The sequence below is a fragment of the Gallus gallus genome, chromosome 3, assembly GCF_016699485.2.
Source record: "Gallus gallus isolate bGalGal1 chromosome 3, bGalGal1.mat.broiler.GRCg7b, whole genome shotgun sequence".
Taxonomy (NCBI): domain Eukaryota; kingdom Metazoa; phylum Chordata; class Aves; order Galliformes; family Phasianidae; genus Gallus; species Gallus gallus.
In genome coordinates, this window is record NC_052534.1 from 59,798,792 (window position 1) to 59,824,427 (window position 25,636).

The window sequence follows — 25,636 nt, forward strand, 5'->3', positions numbered from 1 at the left end:
TTGCTTTAACAGTTGTGTTGGCCAGAAATATTGCTGTAATCACCTCAAAACCAGAACTTTTTCATAAATAATATTTTCTGAACTCCACACACTGCTTTTCCTGATTGCCTCTTACCTGGCTATGCCTAGGATGGGACTTTAACAGTAGACTGGGTATTACTGCTACTGCATTCCAACAGTTTTGCAATACTATAATTTTTAAGGTGTTCTTATTTTTTCCCCAGCATGTATTGTCTCAGATCAGTAGTGCAAAATACACTTTGCTGGCATTAGGAGTATTACCAAAATAAGTTTTTTATTGTTCTGGCTTATTTCTAAAGCGGAAGTTACTAAAGCAGGACAAAGAGTAGACTTGCTAGAATAGCTGTATCCACAACAAATACAACCACATTAATAGAGCTTTGAAACTGTATCACATTAGTTTATGGAACGTCTTTTTGTGATGCAATTCAATTTGGCAGTCTATGCATTGAATCAGACTGACATTGACTCAGCCTAATTCACTGCTTTTTTTTTGTTGCTGTTGTTGCATCATCAAGATGGAGGGATGCTGGGACTATAGCTGGAGCCTCCAAAATTTTGTCATGCATATGGCCGAGTTATTAGAACTGTGATCCACTGCAGTGAAGAAAGGGAAGGTACAAGTTAAAATATCAAAAGGGCTTGAGTAGTCTAACTGTATTAAAGATTTAGTTTCAAAAAGGCCTTAACCAAATAATTGAAAAATACGAAATAAAGCTAATGGGCATGAAATGCAAGGAGGAAAAAGATCCTAAAGACAAGTCATTTAAAAAAAGGCACGTGCTTCATACTAGACATCTATCTAAGAAATCTGTCTTTCTAATCTAAGTCTGTCTCTTAGAGATAAATCTACTGAGATGTTAAAGTCATACAGAAAAATCACTGCAAAATCAGACCCATTCATTTATGTTATTCTTACCTACTACAACAGCTACGGCTCCCAGTGCCAGTCCCAGAATCAGTATTAGGGGTGTAATGAGTAGTTTTCCAGCTGAAACAGATAATTCATGAACAATTCAAAGTAAGCATTCTATTTTTCCCTTTTGAGTCATCCACAAATATGTGTATATCTGATCTCTCACAAGAGCTGGTTTATTATTTTTTTATACTTACTAGGATCCCTATTTGTAAAGTCACAGTACAAATTCAGGAGCTATCAACACATTTCTCTTTACTCTCTTCACCCACTACAACTGAGCACAGCTCATTTTGTACTTTAACAGTTAACTTTCATTTACTTCTATTTTGGAATCCCTTAGGCACTGTGACAGGAACGTGATGAATATCAAACTACTATCTTCTGGCACCTCCAACATCCTACAGTACAACAACCCCAGAAAGAAGCAAAGCAAACCAATATATTCAAGAGCTTAGATTAGCTCAAGGTGATGAGATCAGCTGGTTTCTACAGATGGTTTTGCAGGCTTTAAAAAGCTATGGTGGAGCCCTCACATACACTGTGATTTATGTCTAAATCAAAACACAGCCAACTATTTTGGAACCGCATCACTGCTCTTACACAAATAAGGAACATAAGACTAAGAGCAAAAGAAGCATGTTCACATTCATTACTATGAGTTTATAATCTGTAGAACAGCAGGGAAGCAATGCAGGGTACCCTCCAAAACACCTAAGTCAAAGCTGAACTTTCAATCCAAATTATTTTTCTTGTGTTTAATACTTTCAACTGAACAGCAGAATCTCTTGCTGAGTTGGCTGGATAGCTATTTCAAAGAAGTCAGTTGCCTCAGAAGTCTGAGAACACAGCAGGGCAGGCATGCTTACTAATGTACCAGCTGTTTCAACACGGATTTGAAATTAAGCAATTCTTTACATTAAGCATGAGTTTGAAAGATTACCTCTGGAAAGAGAGGAAAAGTGAGTTCATTATCTCTCTCTTCTCTGCCCTTCCCTCTCTCAAGCCACTTGTATCAGATTTCAATAAATGGATTACTTCATTCAACAATGATGTAAATCCCTCCATAACCTCAGCCACTAATTTGGGTAGCAGAAAGGAAAAATGAGATATTTTGGAAACATTTACAGTGGTTAAATGAATCAGTCCTTTTTACGCTTTTCTTTCAATAGCTTTAAAATTTCACAGGAGTGTTGTGAGTAGGAGACATTAATTCCTAGAAGAAAAAGTTGGCAAGTATTGTTGGTATTACTCTAGTTGCTAGGCATCCTAATGGCAGACCTTCCTGAGATTCCACTGCACTGCATTCTGTAAACACAGACACTGTCATTGCCTTAAATAAGTTATTCAAATATAGAGAGGAAAAAGAATGTAAAGTGATGAAAAACCTCAAGAAAAAGAGAGAGTGACTAAGAACATTTTAAAAATCATCCGAGCTTTAACAATTTTGAAGTAAAGGCTACAAAATTCTGTTTTCAATATAAGCTTTCTATGTGCTAAAAGTCATATAATTTGAATGTTAGAAGATTATGGCATGTTTGGTACAAAAATTACTAAACTTAATCCACTGAACTTGTGATTAAGTACACACCAACAGAATCTGCAGAATGGTTAAGCTTTTTTGTTGTTGTTTTTTTAAAACCAGAGTCACTTCTTTGCCCACATAATATTTTCAAAGCTAATTCAGTTTAAGAACTTGTTTATTTACAATTGACAAACTAACCTAGAGCTGCAGTAAAGCATGAATGTTTGTCTTTTCCCTTCTGCCTTTGAATATGAAGCTGAGTACTGTGTAGTTTATTAGTTCCAAGATCTTACAGATCCAAGACCTTTCATCATAATGGGACAACCAGTTCACTAGCTCTATCTCCCTTTAATTATCATTGTACTCTTCCTGAAGGCAAAACTTTGAAAATGAAACAAAATTCCTTTCCTACTTAGGTATCTACTACAGTTAAGACCTTAATTTTAATTTTTGCAAAGGAAAAGAAAAAAGAACAAGTTAACATAAGGTCAGCAAGATACACAAATCACTATTGGCTAGGGGTACATACATCACCAATCACTGCAAAGCAGCAGACACCTATCTTTTACTCAAATCTTTTATTAAGATGGCATAAAACAAATATGCAAAATACTCTGTTCTGTATGTCTAAATTGCTTTCTATTCCAATGCAGTTTGATATATCATTCATTACTGTGTGAAGAATTATGAAGCTCCAAGTCATGACACACTAAGAAATGCTGTTGAGTCTACGGACATCTATTACAATCACTACATTTCCAAGAATTTGTTGTCCTATTTCTGGTAGCCCCAAGATTGCTAGCAAAGAGCAAATGCAAACCTTGTCCCAGAGTAGAATACAATCTTTGATTGCCTGCCTAGGTTACAATAGTCAATCTGGTAATGTCCAAAGTTAGTTTTTAGAGATAATTTTTACAGATAAGTACATAAATTGTTGCAAGTAAAAGCCTAAAAAAAAAAAGGAACGTTTAAAAAATTCTAATCAAAATAATAGCAAATAATTTCTCTAGACTTACTCAACATGAAGATTTAGTTATTTGTAGTAAAGTAGTAACTGTATTTGCAAGCATTTTGGAGAAGTTTCATTAGTTTTGATATACATAATTTGATTCTTCTGCAAAAAAAAAGGGAAAAAAATTATTTTCCTAAACATTTCTTTTGCATAACTTTGGTTTGGCTGTGTCTTTGGGTTTTTTTGGTTTTTTTTTTTCATGGGGGGGGGGGGGGGGGGGGGGTAAATATTTACAAATTTCATAAATCATTAGAGGACTCTTTGCCATTCTAAGAATTTCATATACTGGCTTTAGGAAACAAATTCAGTCACATAGGATATGGAAAAATAAAAACAGTCTAATTATCTGTATATAATTAAGCAGATATTATAAATGTCTACTTACAAATCTGAACAGCTACATCTACATAATTTAAAATGCTAATACAAGTTTACATCTCTTTAAGAAGTCCAGACAAATGTGCATAGGCGACTTTGTACACGTCAAACCAACTTAAAGTTGACAATGAAGACTGAATCCTTGAGATGCATGCTTCCTTTCAAAGTGCTCAAAACCACGCATGAAGTGCATCTTGTACTCCATGTTGGGACAGCAGTATGTGCCAATCAGATATAAAAATGTGTTGCTTTCAGAATCCTGTTTGAGATACTATTCGCCACACACAAAATTTCTTGTTTAATAGCATCATTACATCTTGTGTTATGTTGTGCATCTATGTAGTAAGCATGTAGTAATTGATTTCAAACATGATTCACCCGAGTGGCACTTAAGTGGCATCTTAAATGTAAGACAGCTAAACGTTATTTTTCCTTCCTGTGGCCAATAACCAAATCAATTCATCACTAACTCAGTTTGCAACCAAATATTCTGCTTCCAACAACTTAACCAAAACAAACTAAGTAGCATGAGGATGAAATCTCCAGATCAGCTTTCTATCCTTTCAGTCCTAGCAACTTCATCTTACAGTACTGGCTACAGGACAAAGTTCCTCTAAAGAATAAACTCTCCAGTGTTTCATTCCCCAGTCTGTATGTACAGTCAGAGTTGCCCCTTCTCAGGTACAGAATATATTTGATTTTGTTTAACTTCATGCAGTTTGGTCATTGCCTAGCTCTCTAATTTGTCATAGCTAGCTAAGGTGGGCAGAGAAGTGACATGAAGAAAGAGATCGTTTCTGCTCCCAGTGTATTTTCCTCTGGTTTCTATCACCTTTACAGAAACATTTGTTTTTGAAGAAAAATATGTTGAAATTTATGCTGCCACAAAGGCTTTTCCCTTACTTTTATTATAGAACATTCTGTGACAGCATACATGAACATTTACTGCTTGACAGCAAACGACAGCATGCCAATCTACTAAGAAATGTTCTTCCCTTTCTATGGACTACATCTACTCAGATTTAGTAGAAAGAAGCCAAAGAACCTTCCCTGTTCAGACTAATCTGAATCACCACATTTACTTAAATAAGTATTTCCTCTCCATAGTAAGAGAATAAAATGAATCAGAAAAGGCATCTAGCAACACATTACATCTCCTACTGGCAGTGAAGACAACATTCTCTTAATTCCCACTACTTAGCCAAGTAGCAGTGACATTTTACTACAGTAAATCAATTGTTTTAAATATTCTACAATGCTACTAAAATTTATAGACCTGTTTTTAATGACCTGTTTCTCTGTTACAGCCTCCTCTTTCTGCTGACTCTCAGAACAGAGTCAGAGCTCAGTCTTGCACTGTGACACCTAATGACAAAGCTTTAATGTATTTACATTCAGAGCTACAAGTCCAGCTGGAGATCACAGAGGGATTTAGGGTCATGAATATCAATGTAGAATTCTTTGAGTCATTGTGGATTTGGGTGTTAACAAGAAAAGCTAAAAATCACAGCCCACAAATACATTTGCCAGCAGGTTCAGCTCTGTTAAAGTGATGAACATTGCTGTAGGAAATAACTCAATGACAGTGCAGAAAGAAACCCCTGGAGAAATCTGGACTGAGGGTTTGAGCTTCACTAATCTTGTTTGGCTTACTAATTAAAGTAAACCACAAGCATACTTTAAAATGGGAAATGAAAGCAAAATATCTTCTACCCTCTCTATGCATGCTTTTATAATTATGACCATACACGTTTTTACCACTGAATTTTAACTGTTACATGTGCTTCCACATTTCATTACTACCTACAAGTTACCGTTTGCATATAAACTAATTCTCTTTTAAACCAGTAGTAGTTGTTCTTTTTTGAAAGGGAAATGACAAGCATTACTACTTCCCAAAACAAAAAACATACAAGAAACAGGAGAAAAAATTATTTAAAAATTAGCATTATGCACATTCATTAAAAAATGTGAAGTGCTTGTTTTACGTGTAAGACATTGGAAAAATTAAGACACCAATCATGTAATGTTTGGTAATATAATTTTCGTGTTATTTTAACAAAAACATAAACAAGTCTTTTGTTCATATCTGCATCAAACAAAACAAGTTTAATCTTGGGATAACATTATCCATGATTCTACAATAACATTACCCATGATTCTACAAGTGAATAGCAAAGAATATGTGCTGTCCCTGAGCTCAGTCCCTTGCCATCACAGCAAAGCAGCTTATATTGTGGTTGTTTTTACTGAAAGTTTTTCTGAAACATTACTGAGTACTTCAAAATAGCCCCTGAATTTTAAGCCTACATTTATTCACGAACAGTTTATACCTACATGCTGTAGTGCCAGCATTGTCTTTAATTTTTAATAGATCTTCTCATGTGCTGGAATTTCACTCCAGAAAATGCAACACAGTGAAAATATCCAATTGTTTTGAATTTTTATCCATTTTCCTATTTATTTCCATATCTTTAATTCTCTCTTACAACGTTTGTTCAAAAGCCTCACAAGTTTCTAAATCAAACTAATAGGGCCTGGATTACTTACTGACATTTGTTATATATACATTACAGGTTTCTTAGTTTTTTGCAACTTTGCAGATCAGCTAACAATTCTTACTAGGCCATAAGTCCATGTGTCAACTCCTGTGCTACTCTAAGATGGAAGTCACCTAGTATTTTCACTGGAACATATTTGGCTCGGGAGCGCTGTTTTCACCACAGGTCTGCTCACTTTTACTTCCATACAGACTCTTGCCTTTACCTCTATATTTGACATCAACCAACTTGAAAACTGAAAGCATTTCCTCATCTGAGGTGAATTCCAGGAATTGGAAAAAAAACCTGCGTCTTAATTCACAGTTCAGAATGTCCCATTTCCTTAATAGGTCTCTAGTTTTTAACACCTAATACAACTATTTCCTATCATGTTACAGATGGCTTTACATGATACAAATTAACCACAGTTACTCAAGTTAATGCATAAATAAGATAACAAATAAGCTAAGAATTTATTTTTCTTGTGCTTATGTAAGTTGAGACAGGTATACTAGTTCAAACCAAATCAAGACTACCTTTAAAAAAATCACAATATTCCCTTGAGATAAATTAATTTACATACTTGCATTTTAGGTTCATTTTTTGTTTTTTTCCCAGAACCAAAGCTAACAACTAAAAGATGATGTCCTCCTATATATACATAAGAAGAATAAGCTTGAGTGCTTCTGCTATCAAAACAAGGTCAGGCTCAAATCCAAATGATGTTTTATTCAGATAGATCTTTCACTCAGAGGTTCATCTAAAAAGATCCCTGCACTGACTCATTTCTCCTGTATGTTTCTAGAAGAATGACATAAGACCCTACAAATGCATACTGACAGTTTCGTATCTTTCTGTTAGTGGAATTACAGAGATATACTTTCTATCAGAAGAGCTACTGAAGACTAATAAGCAGTCATCAACTGGTAGCAAGGAACAAAACTTCAGTCAAGACCCGGAAAGTTTAGTCCACGGAAAATGTGGGATTTCAGATGCTTCCTTGTCTCCTCCGTTCCTACTGGACAGCTCAAGTATTCCTCACTTCAGTACATAAATCCATTTTTAGGAACAATCATCCTAAATGTTGCACAGGCACAGTCCAATCTAGACATGTAATTGAGATGCCAGACTCCACTGCATCAGTCACCAACCCTTGAGCTATTGCCTTTGTTTGGTCACAGTCAACTCATCCAATGGATCTATGTTTCTGCTGCTATGTGACCTGGCCTTGCTTTCAAAGCATGCTTGAGGAAGTGCTTCTTGATTTGTACATTAGCAGAAAAAAATACAGACTGACAGAGGTAGCTGTACAACAATATGAGAAAATAAAAATATGAAATTTTAAGGTAAAACTGAACAAAGTTGTTTCACCGAAAGATCTTCATGTGAAACTACAGTGTGGCAGTTTCATAGTTGCAACATGTGAGAAGGTCTATTTAGGTATCTGAAGTCACTACAAGGTAATCAGAAGCAAACTGAATATTCACAAGAATTAAAGTTATTCTTGAAGGCTAGCTTATGTTGAGATACATTTTTGTCAGTTTGGATAGATTTACAGTTTGCTTAAATATTATGAAAAAAGGTTAGGAAACACAAGCTGCCAAAAGAGAACATAGCAGTTAACCCCACATAATCCACACTAATCCATGCTTGTGAAAGTGACTCCAAATGCTGTATACCAGTCTACTTAGTAAATCATCTTTTTCACAGCTAAAAAAGAGGCTGCCCACCCTACACTTTAAACCTATACATACACACGTACATTTAAAATACTGATACCCCACCTGCCTCAATCACCTCCTTGTGCAGCTCTCTATGAAGTGCATTGATCCACTCACCACAGACAGAGCCTCGCACTAATCTCCTCAAGTGTGGTCTCTCGGGGAGGTAGCGGTATTTGCATCCAAAGATACTGAGGTTTGACGTGTGATCTCCAAAGAAACGGAGCTGACGGTATCTCTCCCCACAGCGGTAACAGAAATTAGTGTTACACTGGGAACAGGTCATGTGGTCACACCCTTCTGTTCTCTGGATGTGGATCTTTAGGAGCGGAAGGAAAAAGAAAAGATTATTTTTAACCCCAGAAGTGAAGGAAAGCAAGCAGTACTCCAGTGCAACCCACATGCAGCAGATGAGAAGATACTGCAAGCAGCCCACCGTGGAACTCAGCATCTGCATTAAATGATACAGCAGCTGTGCCAAGACAAAATGTTCTTCTAAGGCATGCTTCAGATCAAACATGAGTTACAGCTGTTTCCAGGCTTTTACGTAAGAAATGCCTTCCCACGTCACACTTCCCTTTCATTTAACAGACATTGTCTCAGAAGATCCTTGCCTTTACTTGAGTAATAAAAACAAGTTTTCATCTTAAGTAGACGAATTAGCATCAAATTTTATTAGAAGAAAGCAGCACAGTAAATATAGTTATGAACTCTGTATGACCCCTCCACAGATGGGTTTCCCTCTCACAGCACCTGTGGCCCCACTCTGTTTCTCATTACCACCACAAACAGATTTGACATTTTGTAATAAGCACCACAAAGGCTCTGCTGTAGAAAGGAAGACTTGGAAAGCACGGGATGTTGGGGTTTTTTTTTGTTTGTTTTGTTTTTAAGCATTTAAAATAAAGATTCCAAAAAAATCATGAAAAAATACGATAAAACTTTTTCAATGCCTACAGCATAGCATTAAGGTGAGCTGCCCAGGCTCTGCTTCTACCTTTCCGATCATTTTCTGCATGAAATACCTTACTTACTATTGCTATACCTCCATATACTCTTCTGCATTTACTTACTTTGCACACATTTAAAGGATTCAATGTCAGTTAATAGCTCCAAGAAACTAAGAAGGAGCTGTTTAATCATTGTTGCAGTGTATAATGTGATAGAATGAAACGCGCTCCCCTGGCCTGGATCTCTTCTAAATCTTGCCAACTAAAATCACTGCTAATGGGGTGGTGGTAAACAAGCTTTTCCTATCTCACAAAACAGATAAATAGCACCACCCCACACACACGCTCCATAATGCAACAACAGATAAAATTTCACAGTGACTGTGGCTGGAAGTAACCATCAGAGGTTACCTATTTTAATCCCTAGCTCAGCACTGGGCTAAATTCAAAGGCAGACCAGACTTGTTCAAGCCCCGTCTCACCCAGTTTTATAATCTCCCAAGTATGGGTATGTTGCTCAAAGACTGTTATTTGTTCCAGACTCTCCCTGGGAACAGTCTTCCCCCCCCCTTACATCTTTCTTGCTGAAACTCATTATGACTGCCTCCTTAATTTCTTATCCATACCAACCCACATTTATTTTGCAGAGAGGTACAGGTATAGACATCACCACCTAATGGCCCTGCAAGCGCCAGAGCTGATGAAAGCTCAGGTGCAACTGAAGCCTCTGACCTCAAGAGAGGTGTGCAGCTCCTGGGGTGAACAAGCTTCACCTAGAATCTGAGAAATTTCTTCCACCTCAACTGCTGCTGAAACTGGCACTCCACGAAGGTAACAAGCTGACATTTTCTACTGGCACTTATTTTAGCTAAAGACTGCAGGGCAGATGTAGTCAGAAGTCAGTTCAGGTAGGTGTGCCAACATCTCTGTGCCGATGAAGGCAATCAAGATTTCTGTACTTTCGAACATTTCTCTTATGAATAAGACAGAAAAGACATTCACAAAAACTGACTGTGCTATAAAAAGTCACACCCTGGTGGAAAATAGATTTCTTCCAATAGAAGGGATGCAAGTAGGCTGACTATACAATCATCCCCCTCTATTCTGAAGAAACCCAACATGATTTCATTTGTTTCTACCATTCCTTCACCTGTATGACAGGTTCCTTGTTTTTCCACAAGTACCTGAAGAAACACCATTGCTGATGAGCTTTATAAGCTGCTTGACTTTAAAGCTCTCACTTTTAAGCATTTACTTCAAGTAAACTGGAAGAAAATCTACTCAGTTAAACCAATTTCAGTTTTGAAGTTATACATGGTGCTTTTTTTAAAAAAAAAAAAGTCGGTTTGACTTTCTCCTACTTTTCAGGCTATATATATATATATATATACACACACACACACACATATATGAGAAACATTAATCATATTAATTGAACCACAGCTTATTTAATTTATTAACCTCAACTGAAATTGAGAAATGGTCTATGATATCTCCAAATAGCACATAACAAGTTTAGAAAAATCTCTCTAAAAAAAAAAAGCAACGTGTCAACATTAAGATATGGAAAAAAGGAGCACTTTCTACTATTTGCATACTTAAATACTCGCATGTAAGACACATATTTTGTATGTAACATCTTATTCTGTAAGAATATCTTACAGAGAACAGGTAAAATATAATCTGCTTCTATCAGGTACGCTAAAGCTGCATCAACCTACTGTGAAAAGTAATCAGGTTTAAGCTCATTTAACAGTGGCTGCTAGTACTCACATTACGGAGGATCAAACTTGTTCAAAGCACTTACCAAAAAACACTGAAAAAACGTGTGAATACTTGCCTAGGGATTTGCCTATATACAGTTCCCCCGCCCATAGAGTGCTCCTGTTTTCTCAACTGCATGCCCAAACAAGATAATCATGGTTTTTATTTCTCCATGATACAGCTAGCAAAAAGGAGTTTGTGTCTGTGTGTATATATATACACAAACACACACAAGTGCATCTCCAGAAGATATCTGTGAAATACTGTCACAATTTATGACATTAATCAGAATTACATCTAAGTTACCAATAATTTTAGAAGTCTGCTCAGTAAAGAATGCCCACCTTACTGAAGTTTCTGTTTTTAGATTCCATTAGCTTTAGTGTAAAGATCAAATACCAGTATCTCAACACTCAAAATTTACTTTATTTCCTTTTCTGACAATTATGACTGTTGAAAATTTGTAACCAAACCATGGAGGAGGTTCTTTAAACAGAATATCCATACATATCAAAATAAACACGCTGCCCAAAACACTGCCTATATGGATTTAAAATGACAGCTCAAAAAGTTAAACTCTGTTTTCCCTTTTTTAATTGGAAAACGGAGAGTTTTCTGATTCAATGTAGTGCATTATATTTTATAGAGAGGTTTTGAGGCGTGGCTGGAGAGAAAAAAAGAAAATTAGCTCCAACCTCCCCACACTCAAATCTTTCACTTTTGGTACGTTATCCCTATATGCCCAGACAGCCTTTGATGCCTTGACAAAGAATTCTGCATAAGATGTATTTTTTAAAATACACAATATCTGAGTAAGAAAAAACAATACCACTGTTTTAAGCACTAAGTGGTTCTCTTGATTCACTAGGTAAAGGTTTGATTTAAAAAACATTATGTTGATATAAACTTTTAAGGGGTTGTGAACAGGAAGAACTTTTTCCATTTCTGAAGAAAAATACCAGCAGAAGTTGGGTACAGTTTATGAGAAGACTGAACTACTACTTAGCTATTCATTTATAACATCCATTATCAGAAAGACCTTAAAAATTCTTTTCCTGTGCTAATTCTATAACTTTCCATGCTATCTTCCACCATACAGGTTTTGTTATTATTATTTTTCTTGTTAAATCAAATGAAATCTGGAATCTCTTAGAAATGAATAGCCCAATTCAAGCTTAACCTGCCTCTACAACTACCTGAAGGGAGGTTGTAGTGAGGGTAGTAGTAGAGTAGGGTTATAGTAGAGGGTTGGCCTCTTCTCCTGTGTAACCAGCAATAGAACTAGAGGAAACAGCCTGTAGCTGCGCCACAGGAGATTCAGATTAGACTTTAGGAAATACTTCTCTGAGAGTGGTGGGTGCTGGTATGGGCTGCCCAGGGAGGTGGTGGAGTCACTGTCCTTGGAGGTGTTCAAGAAATGTTTAGATGTTGTACTGAGGGACATGGTTTAGCAGGAAGTATTGCTGAAAGGTGATCAGTTGTACTGGATGATTTAGAGGCCTTTTCCAACCTTGGTGAGTCTATGATTCTAAGTTTCAAGCATACTGTCTTCTCTTTCAAATGCAATAAAGAGAGTCATACATCACATTTTGGAAAGTTGGGTTATTTAATATTAAAGGCAGGCAGCCTTAGTTCTTTTCTTTCCAGCTAGTACCCTCCTCTACCTTCTTTTCCACATTCATACTTTTTGGTTTGGTACATTATTTTTTCCTTTATTTCATATGACTTATTTCAATAGACATCATATGCACTGCCCAGAAAATCAATCTGGACACAAGTCAAAGAATTAAAACCAAAATAAGATATTTCTGCCCACTCCAAAAGGAAGTTTGTAAAAAGATGTTACTCTAAGACTTCCCAGAAACTGAACATTTTTAGAACTGGCTCAAACCTATCAAATCTAAGCAAACAGCAAGTTGCTAAAACTCAAAGTCACATGTACATAAGAGAACGGGTGAATAAATGATCACTGATTTCACAGCTTCACTAGTTTTTCTTTGTGCTTTGAAGTCTTTTTAACTATGGCAGCACAGGTGTTTATTTCCCCATTATCAAATTAAGAAGCTTAGCAGATTGAGAAGTATACCCTTATAGGCATAGGGCAAGGCTCCAAGTGCAACTAAGTATTTCTAGATTTTTACTTCTTCCAGTCAGCAGCTGGAGAGAACTGCTAAGGGAAAAAAAAAACATGAACAGCCATAACAAACACCTTTGTTAAGGGCAACAGGGGCAGGAGCACCAGGGGTTGTTCGAACTCATTCAAGTGGTGGGGCATCTATCCTAGAAGGTCAGAAAATGACATTTTTAGGGCATGAGACTGCACTTCATTTTGTTGAAAGGATTTATGACAAAGGAATAAATGTCAGTCCTTTCACAGGCCTTAAGATCTCCTGGTTTTGCCAAAACTCCAAGTGCCTCCTAGTCAATTTGTCGATAAGTACTTCCTGCTTTACTCCAACATCAAATTCACCCAAGCTCTCTGAAAAACCTGATGAACAGCATCATATTTTGCTAAAATTTTATATGTATTTAAAGCTTTGTTACAGGAATCATTCAGACTAACACACACATTACAAGTTGAGACTCAATTTTCTTAATGTTTCTTTTAGATGCTAAGAGTCTGTGAAACCAGTTCAGGGACTGGTAAGTAAAATACTTCACCCATATTTCTCTATGGGTCAAAAGGTGAGAACCTACACAGCAAGTGTGAATATTGTTTCAAACCCAGAATAGAAGCTACAAACATTTAGACTACATAAATATTTAAGCAGTTTCAAGCTAACATCTATGCACCCCTAGAATGCAACTTACCTTGCATTTTGGACACTTCTGGGCATTCCTCTGCCCGTGCTCAATCTCATTGGCCCAGTGACGCAACAGCTTGTCTCCCTTTTTGTACTCTTTGCAGTTAACACCTTCATGCCAGGGAGAGTGGCACTTGAAACACCAGACAAATTGGCAAGATGGACACTGGATCTGTACAAATGGGAAAACACCACACATTTACATGCTATACACTGACCCAACCAGAAAGCGCATTTTAAAAATGCTACTCTTAGTCAGAGTCCAGCAATAAGAGTCCAACATCTTCTGAAATGTCCATTTTAAAAACAAATACAACAAGTTATGAAACCCAACACTGATTTCTTTTTTAAAATTATTTTTAAAGAAACAAAAAAATATAGAATTGTTAAATCCAGGAAAGGCTCCAGTCAAGCAAAACACAAATAAGTAGCTTGTTTTCCAAGATAATTCAGTTGCCTCAGACACACTTGCTAAAAAAAAAAAAAACAGGAGCCAATTTTCAGTGTGATGGATCTCATTCTTCCAGATACAACATACAGTCCCTAGGCTGCAACCAGAGAGGACAAAATCCTCTTCTAGCAGGAGCCTGGAAAACCCAGAATGGGTTATGAAGCATCTATTGGAAACAGGCTGGGGAAAAGGGGCCAAGTGTGAGGGCCCTCCTCTTTTCCAGCCAAGTGCCCATACCACCTGTTTGACAGCCAGACACCTCTGACCAGACATGTGCCAAACAGCATACTTGTAAACAACAACAATAATGGCAGAAAAGGTAAGCCAAGCTCTTTATATTGATAGAGGATCTACTCTTCCTGCTCTCCTAGTTCTGAATCATTACAACAAACACATAATCATCACACCTTCCTCCAGAGCTTGGCTATTACTTGTAAAAAGCTGCTGGAGCTGTGTCTGTAAAAGCATTAAGCAACACAGACACTCTGCAGGTGCTCACACATGAAGTCTGGCCTACAGCAACAAATAGAAGCCACACTAGACATGGGCACATCCAGGCTTCAGGAACATCTCCACTACAGATGTATTTGGTAGCACACACTTTGAGCAGGGCTACGAATACATGGGGGGAGGCTGGGCAAGGCACAACCCTCATGCAACCACTCATTTCCACCAACCCATCCACAGCCTATGCCTAACACAGCCCCTGCTCTATGCCAATGCACAGACTGGCCTGAGGAATTCAACCAAAATCAGCTTCTCAGCCACAGCTGTCTCCTGCATCCAGCTCACCACAGACACATGAGGAAAGCAAGGTCTCTGCCGGAGTATCGCCCAGGTGAAGCACCCAGAACACATTTTGGAAGTCCTGGCATCACACAGGCTGCCCAGCTCTCTGCTCAGACACAGCTGCCTGTCACCTCAGTTCTGTTCTGAGGCCACAGCTGGCACTCTGATCTGCCTCAAGTAGTTTGCTGTAGCACAGGCAGAATTACTGTTCATACCTGCAGTTACTACATCCATTACTATTAGCAAGCTAATACAAAGCTGATCTGATCTCATAACGAGTGATCGAAATGAAGCTGTCTGCAGCCCTTAATGCTCCTTCCTAAGCCCTTTCTGGAGAGGCTTTTTTTTTTTTAATGTGAAAATTTAAAGGCACAAACTTAAATGCTAATTGATACAATGGCTCAAGCTAGTACTTTTCTATCTCCACCCGACCCACTGTTCAGCAGTTGCCTTTAGCTTTAGCTGTAGAAAGCAAATATTTCTGTGTTGCAGCAACGTCTGAGTGCAGCCTCATTTGTGTGACATGAGATACTTCTGGGTAGCACCATTCAACCAAGTATTTTATCTTTATCTGATAGACCGTATGATGTGCTGCTCAGCTCTGTGCACCACTTCAGCTTACCTCTTTAAGTCAATCCAAATCTTCACATCAGCAAGTGCAAGAATGTGAGTTCATGCTCAAGAGATTTAACAATTTTCTCACTGTATCTAAGATGGCATTTCCCCCTCCAGAATTCTTTATCTGTATGTACGGCTGAAGTGTAAAGAAGGAAGACAACCTCGAGATGGAGACAGATTTTCTTTTTATAACACATTTTAACATTTCAGTTGCTCACCATTTACTGGTCATTATTCCTCTTAAACAGAAGAGTATTTAAGCACTAGAACATAATACAGTTTTTTCCTTCATATCTAGCAGATATAAAGACAAAGTAATTTAAAAATAGATGAAATAAATTCTGATGTCCTGTATCATGCACAAATATGACTTCATGCTTGTTATAGCAGGACAGGGCGGCATTTTTTCCATAGTAAACACTAAGATACTTGACATAAAAGAAAACTGCACATACATACTTTCTGTCAATAAAAAAGTACCAGAGACACAGCTAGGTAGCATGTAAAACTTGTTTGCATTGAAACAACACGCTGAAGTTACAAGTATATTACAAACACTATTACTTTTTGTAATGAGAATGTAGTAAGAGCCTATGGCCAGGACAAAATATGTAACAACCAACATACAAAATACAACCAATGCCTTTTCTCAGATTTGTTGGTCTACTCGCTAAGACTATGTAAAAGGAAATATACTATCCCACTATCTTTGCTTAATTCTTCATAAAAACAGCTTGTGAGGAAAGAGGAAAATCCCCATTCTGATGAACCTAAAAAATTGCACATTTATTACTTCTAACCAAATTCATGCAGGACACTAATTTATCTTTCCAGAATCCAACATGCACAACAGACACCTTTGGTTACTAGCTTACTGCCCTGACCAATAACCCCATAACTTTCTTCCAGCATCACGTCTTCCAATAACATACATCACAGTGATCTACTGCTAGGAAGACACGATATAGCAGACACCGCATTTCATTCCTGAGTGTTTATTATGCCTAAGGTAAAGAATGACCTTGTGTAGTCACAATTAAGTGTTCTACAACCTGGAAGCTTTTATCAGGTACAACATTCAGTCATTTGAGAAGGAATCTGAATGAATCCATCTCAAACAAACCCACCATGCCAGCAGATCTGGGAGGCTGCAAATAAGAACTGCTTACTTAAAAACCAGGTAACAATTTGAAACAAGTTTTTTTGTGTTTTGAAATTTTAACACACATTCATTGCATGCTCTTTCTATTACAGCACACATATAACTAACTACAAGAAACGTAGCACACTGACATCAGATCTTTCCAAACCTCATTTAGAAAACACTGAAATAAATGAGGCTGCAATCACAGGATATCAGAATACCATTAATCAGTGGCCCTGATTAATTGAACTAAACTAAAGGGATCTCTCCTTTTGCTTTTCCATCTTCCACAAATCTGAATTGGCAAAAGGATTTAAAATTCTGAATTCTTGACTTCTCTGTCATTATATACCATCTGAACATACACTATGCAAGCAAAAGTATGTTGTTTTAAATGCTATTAACCTTATTTTCTTGGAAGTAGTAGACACATAAAAACCCCTAAATCTATTCTAACTTGGATTCAGTGAACCAGCATGGAATGTACTCAAGAAATAGGAACACAACAGGGCAATTGTCAGTCTTTCAGATTCTTACTCCATGCTTCCTCTGCTTTTCTGAGAATACCATCAGATGATTTGCTTTATGCTTTAGTATTAGTACATAAATTATAAGGACTCAGAAATGCTGTTTTCCGATAATTCAAAGCAGTAAAATACAGTATAGTCCAGCAAAACAGAAGCTATTTCTGAAAAAAGTGTTTTTTCAAGTATGTTTTTCCAAATATAAACTTTTCCATTTATTTTATGACTTCCATTTCAGTTGATCAGAATTGAAAGAATAAATGCACAAACTTGTAACAGCTGGAGGTCAATCTCCCTTGAAATAGAAAAGATTACACAACTTCTCAGACTAACCCTCTTGGTTCTCAACTTTCTCACACGCTGACCTTTGAGGCTAACAATTTCCATTTTCTTAGACAGCCAGTCAAATTAAACTTTCATTTCCTCACCTCCCAGGAAAAGACCTTTCAAAAATGGTCGGTAACAGCAATACAAAGCACTGCCCACTATGACATGACGTTAGCAAAACTAAGTTCACATTAAAAATGTTCTGAGAACTTGAAGCTGCAGAAAGATTAATGGGATTCTCTGCAGCTTAGAATGCTAGTTACATACTAGAGTGGCTGAAGTAATTGTGCAGTTAACTGATTAGATGAACTGCAATATCTAGCTACAACTACAGAGTGAATTCATTCCAAAATAAATATCGACTACTGCCAAAACAGTTGCTTCCTCCTCATCATCAACCCATCCCCTTTCTTATACCAGCTGAAAATAAGCAACAACAAAACAGATCTTGTATCCCATTTGAGCTGATCTTTGATCCAGCTCCCAGTGTGGCACTGAAACTTCAATACGTGCAAAAGCAAGTTGGCAGGAACGAACAGCTAAGAACATAGAGGGAGTGCACAGCAAAATCACCACTTTATGAGTAATTCAGGCTTATTGCTGACTCAAGTGTTATGTAGCCATGAAAGTATCTGCAACTCAAGGTTCAAATTTGATCAGAAAAAGTAGAACTCACTGGTATCAGCTACACAGATCTATTTAATCACAGTACTTCCACAGTCACAGACTCCTGACAATTCTAGAGCAATAATGAGTTTCAGAAACTTCTCAATAGTTCCAATAAAAGATAGTTTACTTAAGAATCACATTTTAAAAAAATTCACATTTCCAAAGTCATACGTATCACATGAAATATGTTTCTCTTCACAGCAGCAACCAAGAAAACTACAGCAGAAAGCCCAACAATCAAGAACCACAACTCCATGGCAGGTCAAAGAGCCAACACTAAAAAGGTGAAACCTAAGGCTCATAAGAGAAAAAGAAAATAAACTCACAGTAAAAGCCAACATTCTCCAGTGAAACCCATCTGTTCCATGCGTAAGAGTTGAACCAACATTCTGTTGAATTTTTTGCACATTTTCTTCAGACCTTGGGCAGAGCAACTTTCACCAGAGGTTTATTAGAATCTTTTCTGTGATCAAGTCTTACATTCCCAATTTGATTCATAAGATAGACGGCAGGGATCTTTCCTTACTTAAAGCTAGGATCCCTCTTGTGACATGAATACATGATGTAGGATACTAGATAGTTATTCTGCTGTATGACGCTCAAGTGACACTAGGGGATAAAGAATGCTTTGATAGCCAGTTTCCCTTTTCTACCTCCCTTTCTCTGCCAACCTGCATGCACAGATTAACTTTCAAGGCTTACATCATCAAGACTTTGGTTTCTAAAACGAAGAGTAGCCAACTCTGAACTGTTAGGCTTAGATCAGTTTAGCTGACAAAACAGATACAGCAAGGAAAAATATTCAAGCTGATAACTTTCATCCTTCTTTAAATGCAGATGTTAGCTTTATTCATAATTTAAAATAGGGTATCTATGGTTAGAAAAGCCATTAATAACATTTATTTTTGTGCCCTGAAGATAATGAACAAATTGAGTTGGCATGCACATACTACCTACAACAGCCACACAACCTTAAGAGAAGCTAATGCAGAAGCATTACAACAGCTGGTCTACTTTGGACCATGCATCCTGTCTGTATCTGGGGGAGGGATGTTAAATGGATGGCTGAAGAAGAATGGCTGCAGGCAGAAAGAATTTAACCTGCAGTTTGGAATTCCTCCAACTTTGCTTAAAATGCGAAGAACCTGAAAATCTCAAGTCCAACACTAGACTTTGTGGCTACTCGTATGTAATTCAAACACTGCAAAGAAACAGAAAGCTCAGAATTCAAGAGTTTGCTCTGCTGAAGTTTTAACTCCACTGGATACACAACCTTCTACTTTTTAATCTCCACATTGGGCTGAATCTTATGTTGTAATTAAGCCTATCTAAACAATCATCTAAACTCCTACTGAGGAAAACTGGTTTGGTCAGGAAAGGCCAGCTCAATCATAACATTAACCACAACAAGTCTAATAACCGGATGTAAAGCTAACACAAAGCATGATGCTGCAGACAGAACCTTCATCTTTTGGAACCAAGATGAACTTTCAGGGCTCAAAGCTGCTTCTAACTGCCTGCAAATCTTGCTTTTTAGTCTCTGATTTAAATCAATATAAGCAAACCTTCTACTTGAAGAAACTCTGTGAAAAATACTTTTTGATCTTTCTCCAATTTTATGTACTGAGTCATGAAACCAGTGCAATCTTTAACCTCTAGTAAAGGATTAAAGAAATCATAACCAAGAGGCAGGGCAGACAACATCTCTAGTTCTTACGAAGGAACAAGCAACAGGAAGCTATCACCTAACACAGTAAGTGCCTCAGATTCATCTGCTCATTTTCAGGAAATAACCTATTTTTGTCAGAGTTGAGTGGCTAAAATTATCAGTTACAGTGTAATTCTCCTTTCCCAGTCTCTTCTGATCATGATTACTGTTTACACATGAAAGAGGAAAGAAAATACTGTTAAAGTTAAAAGATGTCAGGCCAAAACTATGCCACCTATCAAATAAGGACTAAAGTTCACCTGTTCAAATGGCTAGAAATGAATTAACTAGTTAAAGCAGCAAGGCACTAATGCTATCCTACTTCTACTGTGCCATCTAATCCACAGCTCTGACAAGCATGCTCACTTTGTATTTGTTCTCCAATTTGGCAGGGGTAGGAATGTGGCCTCTCCTCCGGAAGGTTGTAAAGTGCTTGCATTGAGGGCATGGCTTCGTGCTGGAGTCGATGCGGCTGAGTTCCAGGAAATATTTATACTTGATAATGTCCTCATGGGGCAGGTTATAGAGGACAGTTGTTTCATCCAGGTGTTCGCTGCACTCTGTGATCGGGCATTTTATATCTGCTTGTCCCAGCTGCACCTGTGTATGAAAAAACAGAAGAGCTGCATGACCTTTTGCTTGGAAAAGGTACTACTCCGCAACTATTACGGAAGCCGACTCTCACAAATTCTAAATTAAATTGAATTTTCTTGTAGAGTACTCTAACAGTCCACAGCCTATCAAGCATAACATCTTAAAATTATTTTTTACTTAGTCCAAGGACATAGCCATTTTTCCAGAGGGTACTTTCCAAATCTAAACAGAAAAGCCAATTACCCTTATAACAAGTGTAGTTTTTAAATATATAGTCTCAGTGTACGTACCATGGCAATGTACTCCATGAAAACAAAACATAAACTTATATTAGCAGTACCCAAACCATACTCCAAGCTTTAGCTGTGATGGCCAACTCTTCACTGTTGAGGCTTACAAAGACAGTGAGAAAGCAGGCAGTAGAAACATAAGTATATTGCTTCACCTCAAAATGTGCTGGGAATCACAGCACAGAGAAATTAAAGTTAATTTAAGATCATCAACTGACTCAATGCTAGCCCTGTTGCTCTGCCTTGCTGCTAGCAGCTCAGTACATGCCATACTGCACGCACAGAACACGTCAGTTGAGCCCGGGGCTGGCCAAGCTAATAAATTTTCCCAGTACTTGAAGTGCCATAAAGTTAAAAAAAAAAAAAAATCACACTAAAAATCCCTAAGAAGATGACCAAAACAGAAATGCACACAGAAGCAAATTCAATCTGTCAGGGATGAAAGTGTTGCTGACGCAACAAGCCCTGATGGTCTCAAGCTGATCTATATGGCCAGTTACCTGCAACACAGGTCCAAAGCTCCTGGATCTTAGACCAAGGCTGGACCCAGGCCTGCACCCTTTGTGCCTGGCAGGCTTCTTTGACTTGGACTCCATGCCAAAACAGCACATCCTCAGCAGCGTAGCTACATTTGCTTGGCGCTGCGCCTGAGTTAATAAACACTGCTGGGTTTGAGGAGCCTGCACGGCCCCAGCATGAGCATGTTCACATCTGCCACAAGTAATGTTGAAAAAATGAGTGCTGACTGCAGACAGAGAGTTGACCACCAGCTCTACTCCTTCCTCACCTAACTTCTCTGCGCAGGGAGGAAGGAGGGGGAACTGTGGGTGGAATCAGTGTCTCTTTCTAGAAATAATTGTTGCAAGGCAGGTCAGTCCAGTTTATTTATACTGCTTATTCCTCATTAGACTCTGGTATCAGAATATCCTACGCGACAGTAACCTCTCAAATTCTGATGCAGATTTCACTACTGCATGGTGACAACAAAAGACATCTTACAGCAGAGACTACTATTGCAGTATTTAAGAAAAAAAAAGCAACCATGTTGTCTCTGCTGCCTCAGTAACAGAGCTATGGGCTCTAACTGAACAATAATTTAGCCAGTTAGAGTATTGAAAAAGGCATAGCAAAATGTTATAAAACCTATGGTTCATATTGACTTAAAAAACATCCATACTGCACTACCTTTGGTCTCCCAGCAATGTAGTGGATCCAAAACAGAGTGAAGGAAGGAAGTAGGTAACTACGAGACAGCAGCAGTCCATCGAGAAAGCAAAGCACAGCAAATGCTCTGCACAGGTCAGGATGGAGGAAGACTGTCCCATGGGACAGAGGAGGTACGCCTGTTCTCGGGAGGCAAATGCTCCAAAGTTTCACATCCAGACACAAGACTACCACTACATGCAAACAAAGATAGGCTCAAACATTCTGGCTTTTACATGGACCAGAGCGAAGTAAGAGGAGTATATGGTTGAAGACACTTTTAAACAAAGAAATAAAAAAAAAACCAAGAATCCACGTGCTGGGGCAATGACCGGTTTTATATCTGGAAGACACAATTGCAGCTGAAGCAGCACATGAAAACTGAACTCACGTGTAATAGCATCATTCAAGTTTCTTCTTTAATTTTTAAATTACTTCTCCAAAAGTCAGAACACCTCAGTTTGACACACATTCAAAATGAGTTACAGCCACAGCACAATAAGATCACAACATCGTGACAGCACATCTCTATTTTAGAAGGGGTGCTATCATCTGAAATATTGAACGTGTGGCTCTATCATGTGATCCTAAATATATTTACTTATGTTCTGTTTCTTATCAAAGTATTTTTGACAAGAAATAGGGGTCTCTGAACAATCTAGTCACATTACTAGAGATCTTAATGCCAGAAAAGTTTTGCAGATGCAAGTCTTTCAACACTGGCTACTCATGTTCTAGCAACCCTGGCCCTTCACAGGTGCTCCCAGGATGCATATATAGACTTTCATTAAAATATATATATATATACACACACACACACACACACTTCCTCCACTGCTGCCTACCCCTCCTCAGTCTATACTGTTCCAACAGCTCTCTGCATCACAGAACACCCACAACTTCTGAGACCAAACACCTATCAGTATTTTATTTCAGAACACTTGTACTTCCAGTTGAAATTTATCACCCAGTACATCTGTGCTAAACAAGCAGAAAAAAATGTCTCATCCTTGAGGACTCAAATATGCTAACCTAGGAGAAGAAAGCTTTACAGGAATGCAAAAACACCGTGGCATTACTACAAGGATTAATAAAAGATTCTATTTAAAGAAGTGTAGACAATTTAAATTCAAATAGGCAAATTAATCCCATCTATGGGGACTTGGGTTTTTCGTCTCTTTAGAGAATTAGGTAAACACTAAATGAGGTAAGCTCTTTTGCTAGGAGTAAACTAAGCTGCAGAGGAGCAACACTTCACACTGAGAAGGCTCACTGCATTTGGCATTTAAGCTGGTGCTTAAGAAACACTGCTTATATGACATGCTAGTTAGAACAAACCTGCATTTATAAAACCAAGGAATACAACGCTGAACACTTTATTTTTCATGCCTGCACAGAGTATGATTAAATATGTGGTAAAAAGTCGAGTGTGGTTCCAGTGTTTATTTTGAAAATATGTTTAACACCCACTTCAAGTAAATCATTTTTATCTTCGGTAATAGTTTCAGCCTTTCAAATTTGGCAAAGATTGATTCTTTTCCTACGATTTGAATGGAACTGAAGTGAACAGAGCTGTTTTGCTTATTAGCAGTAACTTCAATGGAGCCTTGTCTTACCAAAACAGTCTATCTTTGTTTGTACACTAGGATCAGCAACTGATGCAAGTACAGCTTTAGAAGTAGCTTGTTGGCTACCTGCTGCTGCAGACCCCTAAGCTACTATAGAACAGGAAAGAAAGAAAAAATTAACCTGGGTAATAGCTGTTTTATTTTTCCCTTGATTTTTTCATAGGAAATTTCGAAGAGCCTTATCCCTATACCAGCTGAACACAGTATCAAAACCCTGAGTTCTAAGATCTCTTTGAATTTAAAAATACCACTGTGTATCAAAAACTTAAGAACACTCAATATACACAACAGCATGGTATATTTTCACTGCATGAGGGATGATTGATATGTCTAAAGGTAGCTGAGCGACAGTGCAATGGTAAATGTCAAATTGCATTCAGTTGTCACACCCTGCTGTGCTTCACTAACGTAAAGCATCTCTGGAGGGGCTGACACTACTTACAATTCTTCATGTGAAAGCAGGCTCTCATGACTTCCATCTTAGAGAGGTAATGTTAAAACTACCAAAACAGCAATACACCTCCCCATTTCCCCTAATTCTTGACACCGTCACAAAAAATTGGAGGCAGAGAGGTGAGTACTCTCGACCAGTCTACATACTGCTCAAAAAACACAGTGCTGTCAGTAATAGGAAAGGATGCTATGGTCATTTGAGTCAGAAAGCTGAGGGGGGGGGAATAATTTTTCACAAAAAAGGAAATCTTTGCTAGCTGCACAGAAAGTGAAGATTGAACTACACAAGAAGCACCAATTTGTACCTCTCACTTAGCCAGGCCATATCTAGCTGGAAGGCAACCTGTGTGGGTAAATTTGAGGGGGGGCTGTATTCTTGAAGGGAAAAAAAAAAGGGGGAGTGGGGGCATTCTGCTTTAAAACAGACAGATACAAACCAGCATTGTCTGAATTAAACTTTACTCTTAGTTCAGCGATACATAAGCTAAACAAACCAGTAAGCTGTCAACTATTAAGCCAAAAGAAAAGTGAACAATAACATGCTTAGTCTGCATCACCGTAGAATGATTAAATTTCTACTACTAACTTCCCCTGTAATCTAATGTGGACTTCATGTATTAAAAAACAGAAATACCCTGGAACTGCACAGACGCAAACAAAGGGACAGTCTCTTCTACAGAACTTTCATATTCTACCAACTAACAAACAGAAGAAAGTTCCTTTTATTTACAGGCAAAATTCTATTGCTTCTAGTTTACTATGTTGCACTTTAATTTTTGCTGGTAAGTTTCAAATTAGTGAAGAATTACTTTCTTCAATTCTGGTAGGCAGAGAGCACCATCTTGTTTTTGTAAAAAAAAAAACAAACAATCAAACAGGTTTTTGTGGAAAATTCAAGAGCTCACCATAGCTCAGGGCTCCATAGTGGTTGGTGCTAACCAAATGAAATTGAAATAGGCATGATTCAACAAGTAAACCAAGTAGGAATAAAAAAGGACAGTGTAAACTGTAATTAAACACTCTGCACCTATCTTTAAGATTTTGGTTCCACGACCATTTTTGTGATGCAAGTACTAACTTTAGCAGTCCATATCCCCTGTCTCCGCACTATGTCAGTACTGTCCTGGCACTCTCCAAACTGTTTTTACAAAAAAAAAAAATCCTGTGAAACAGATTTCAGCCAGTTGCCACCTGTAGCCTCTCTCCAGTCCACAGCCAACCCACTACTACTCAGGAGGAAGAAGTTTCACCAGTGACAGGTATACTGCTGCTCTCAAAAAGTTCTAGGAGTTCAAAATGATGAGGGTCTCCTGCATGCAGGTGCTGAATTCCTAATTGTTAGTTCTCAGTTTTAATTCTTATGCCTTGAGTGACAACCAAAACAACTATAATGACCACTCTATCTTCATAGTCAGTAGAGAACGCGGAAGGCAACTTGCAAGATGCAAAGGTATCCCCAAACATTGGCAACATCTTTAAGTTGCCTGGCGGAAAAAAAAAAACACCCTCTTTCCCATGACAGAGCGCAAGAAGCTTAAACCTACCTTTTTCCAGCACCAGAATCTTACAAGTATTAATATACAGTGACAGTTGTCCATGTTAAGTTG

At 37.8% G+C, this 25,636-nt stretch overlaps 1 protein-coding gene across 3 annotated transcripts in view; it reads right to left on the reverse strand.

Annotated features, from left to right (window-relative positions):
* The window catches only part of RNF217 (ring finger protein 217), a 62,998-nt gene that overhangs the window by 10,763 nt on the left and 26,599 nt on the right, over window positions 1-25,636 (reverse strand). For all 3 annotated transcript variants that reach the window (XM_040697500.2, XM_040697501.2, XM_025148939.3), the window contains exons 2-5: window positions 20,228-20,461; window positions 13,639-13,803; window positions 8,231-8,432; window positions 941-1,012 (exon numbers count right to left, since the gene is read on the reverse strand). In XM_040697500.2, coding sequence (XP_040553434.1) covers window positions 941-1,012; window positions 8,231-8,432; window positions 13,639-13,803; window positions 20,228-20,461 — 673 coding nt within the window. The remainder of the gene's footprint in view (window positions 1-940; window positions 1,013-8,230; window positions 8,433-13,638; window positions 13,804-20,227; window positions 20,462-25,636) is intronic.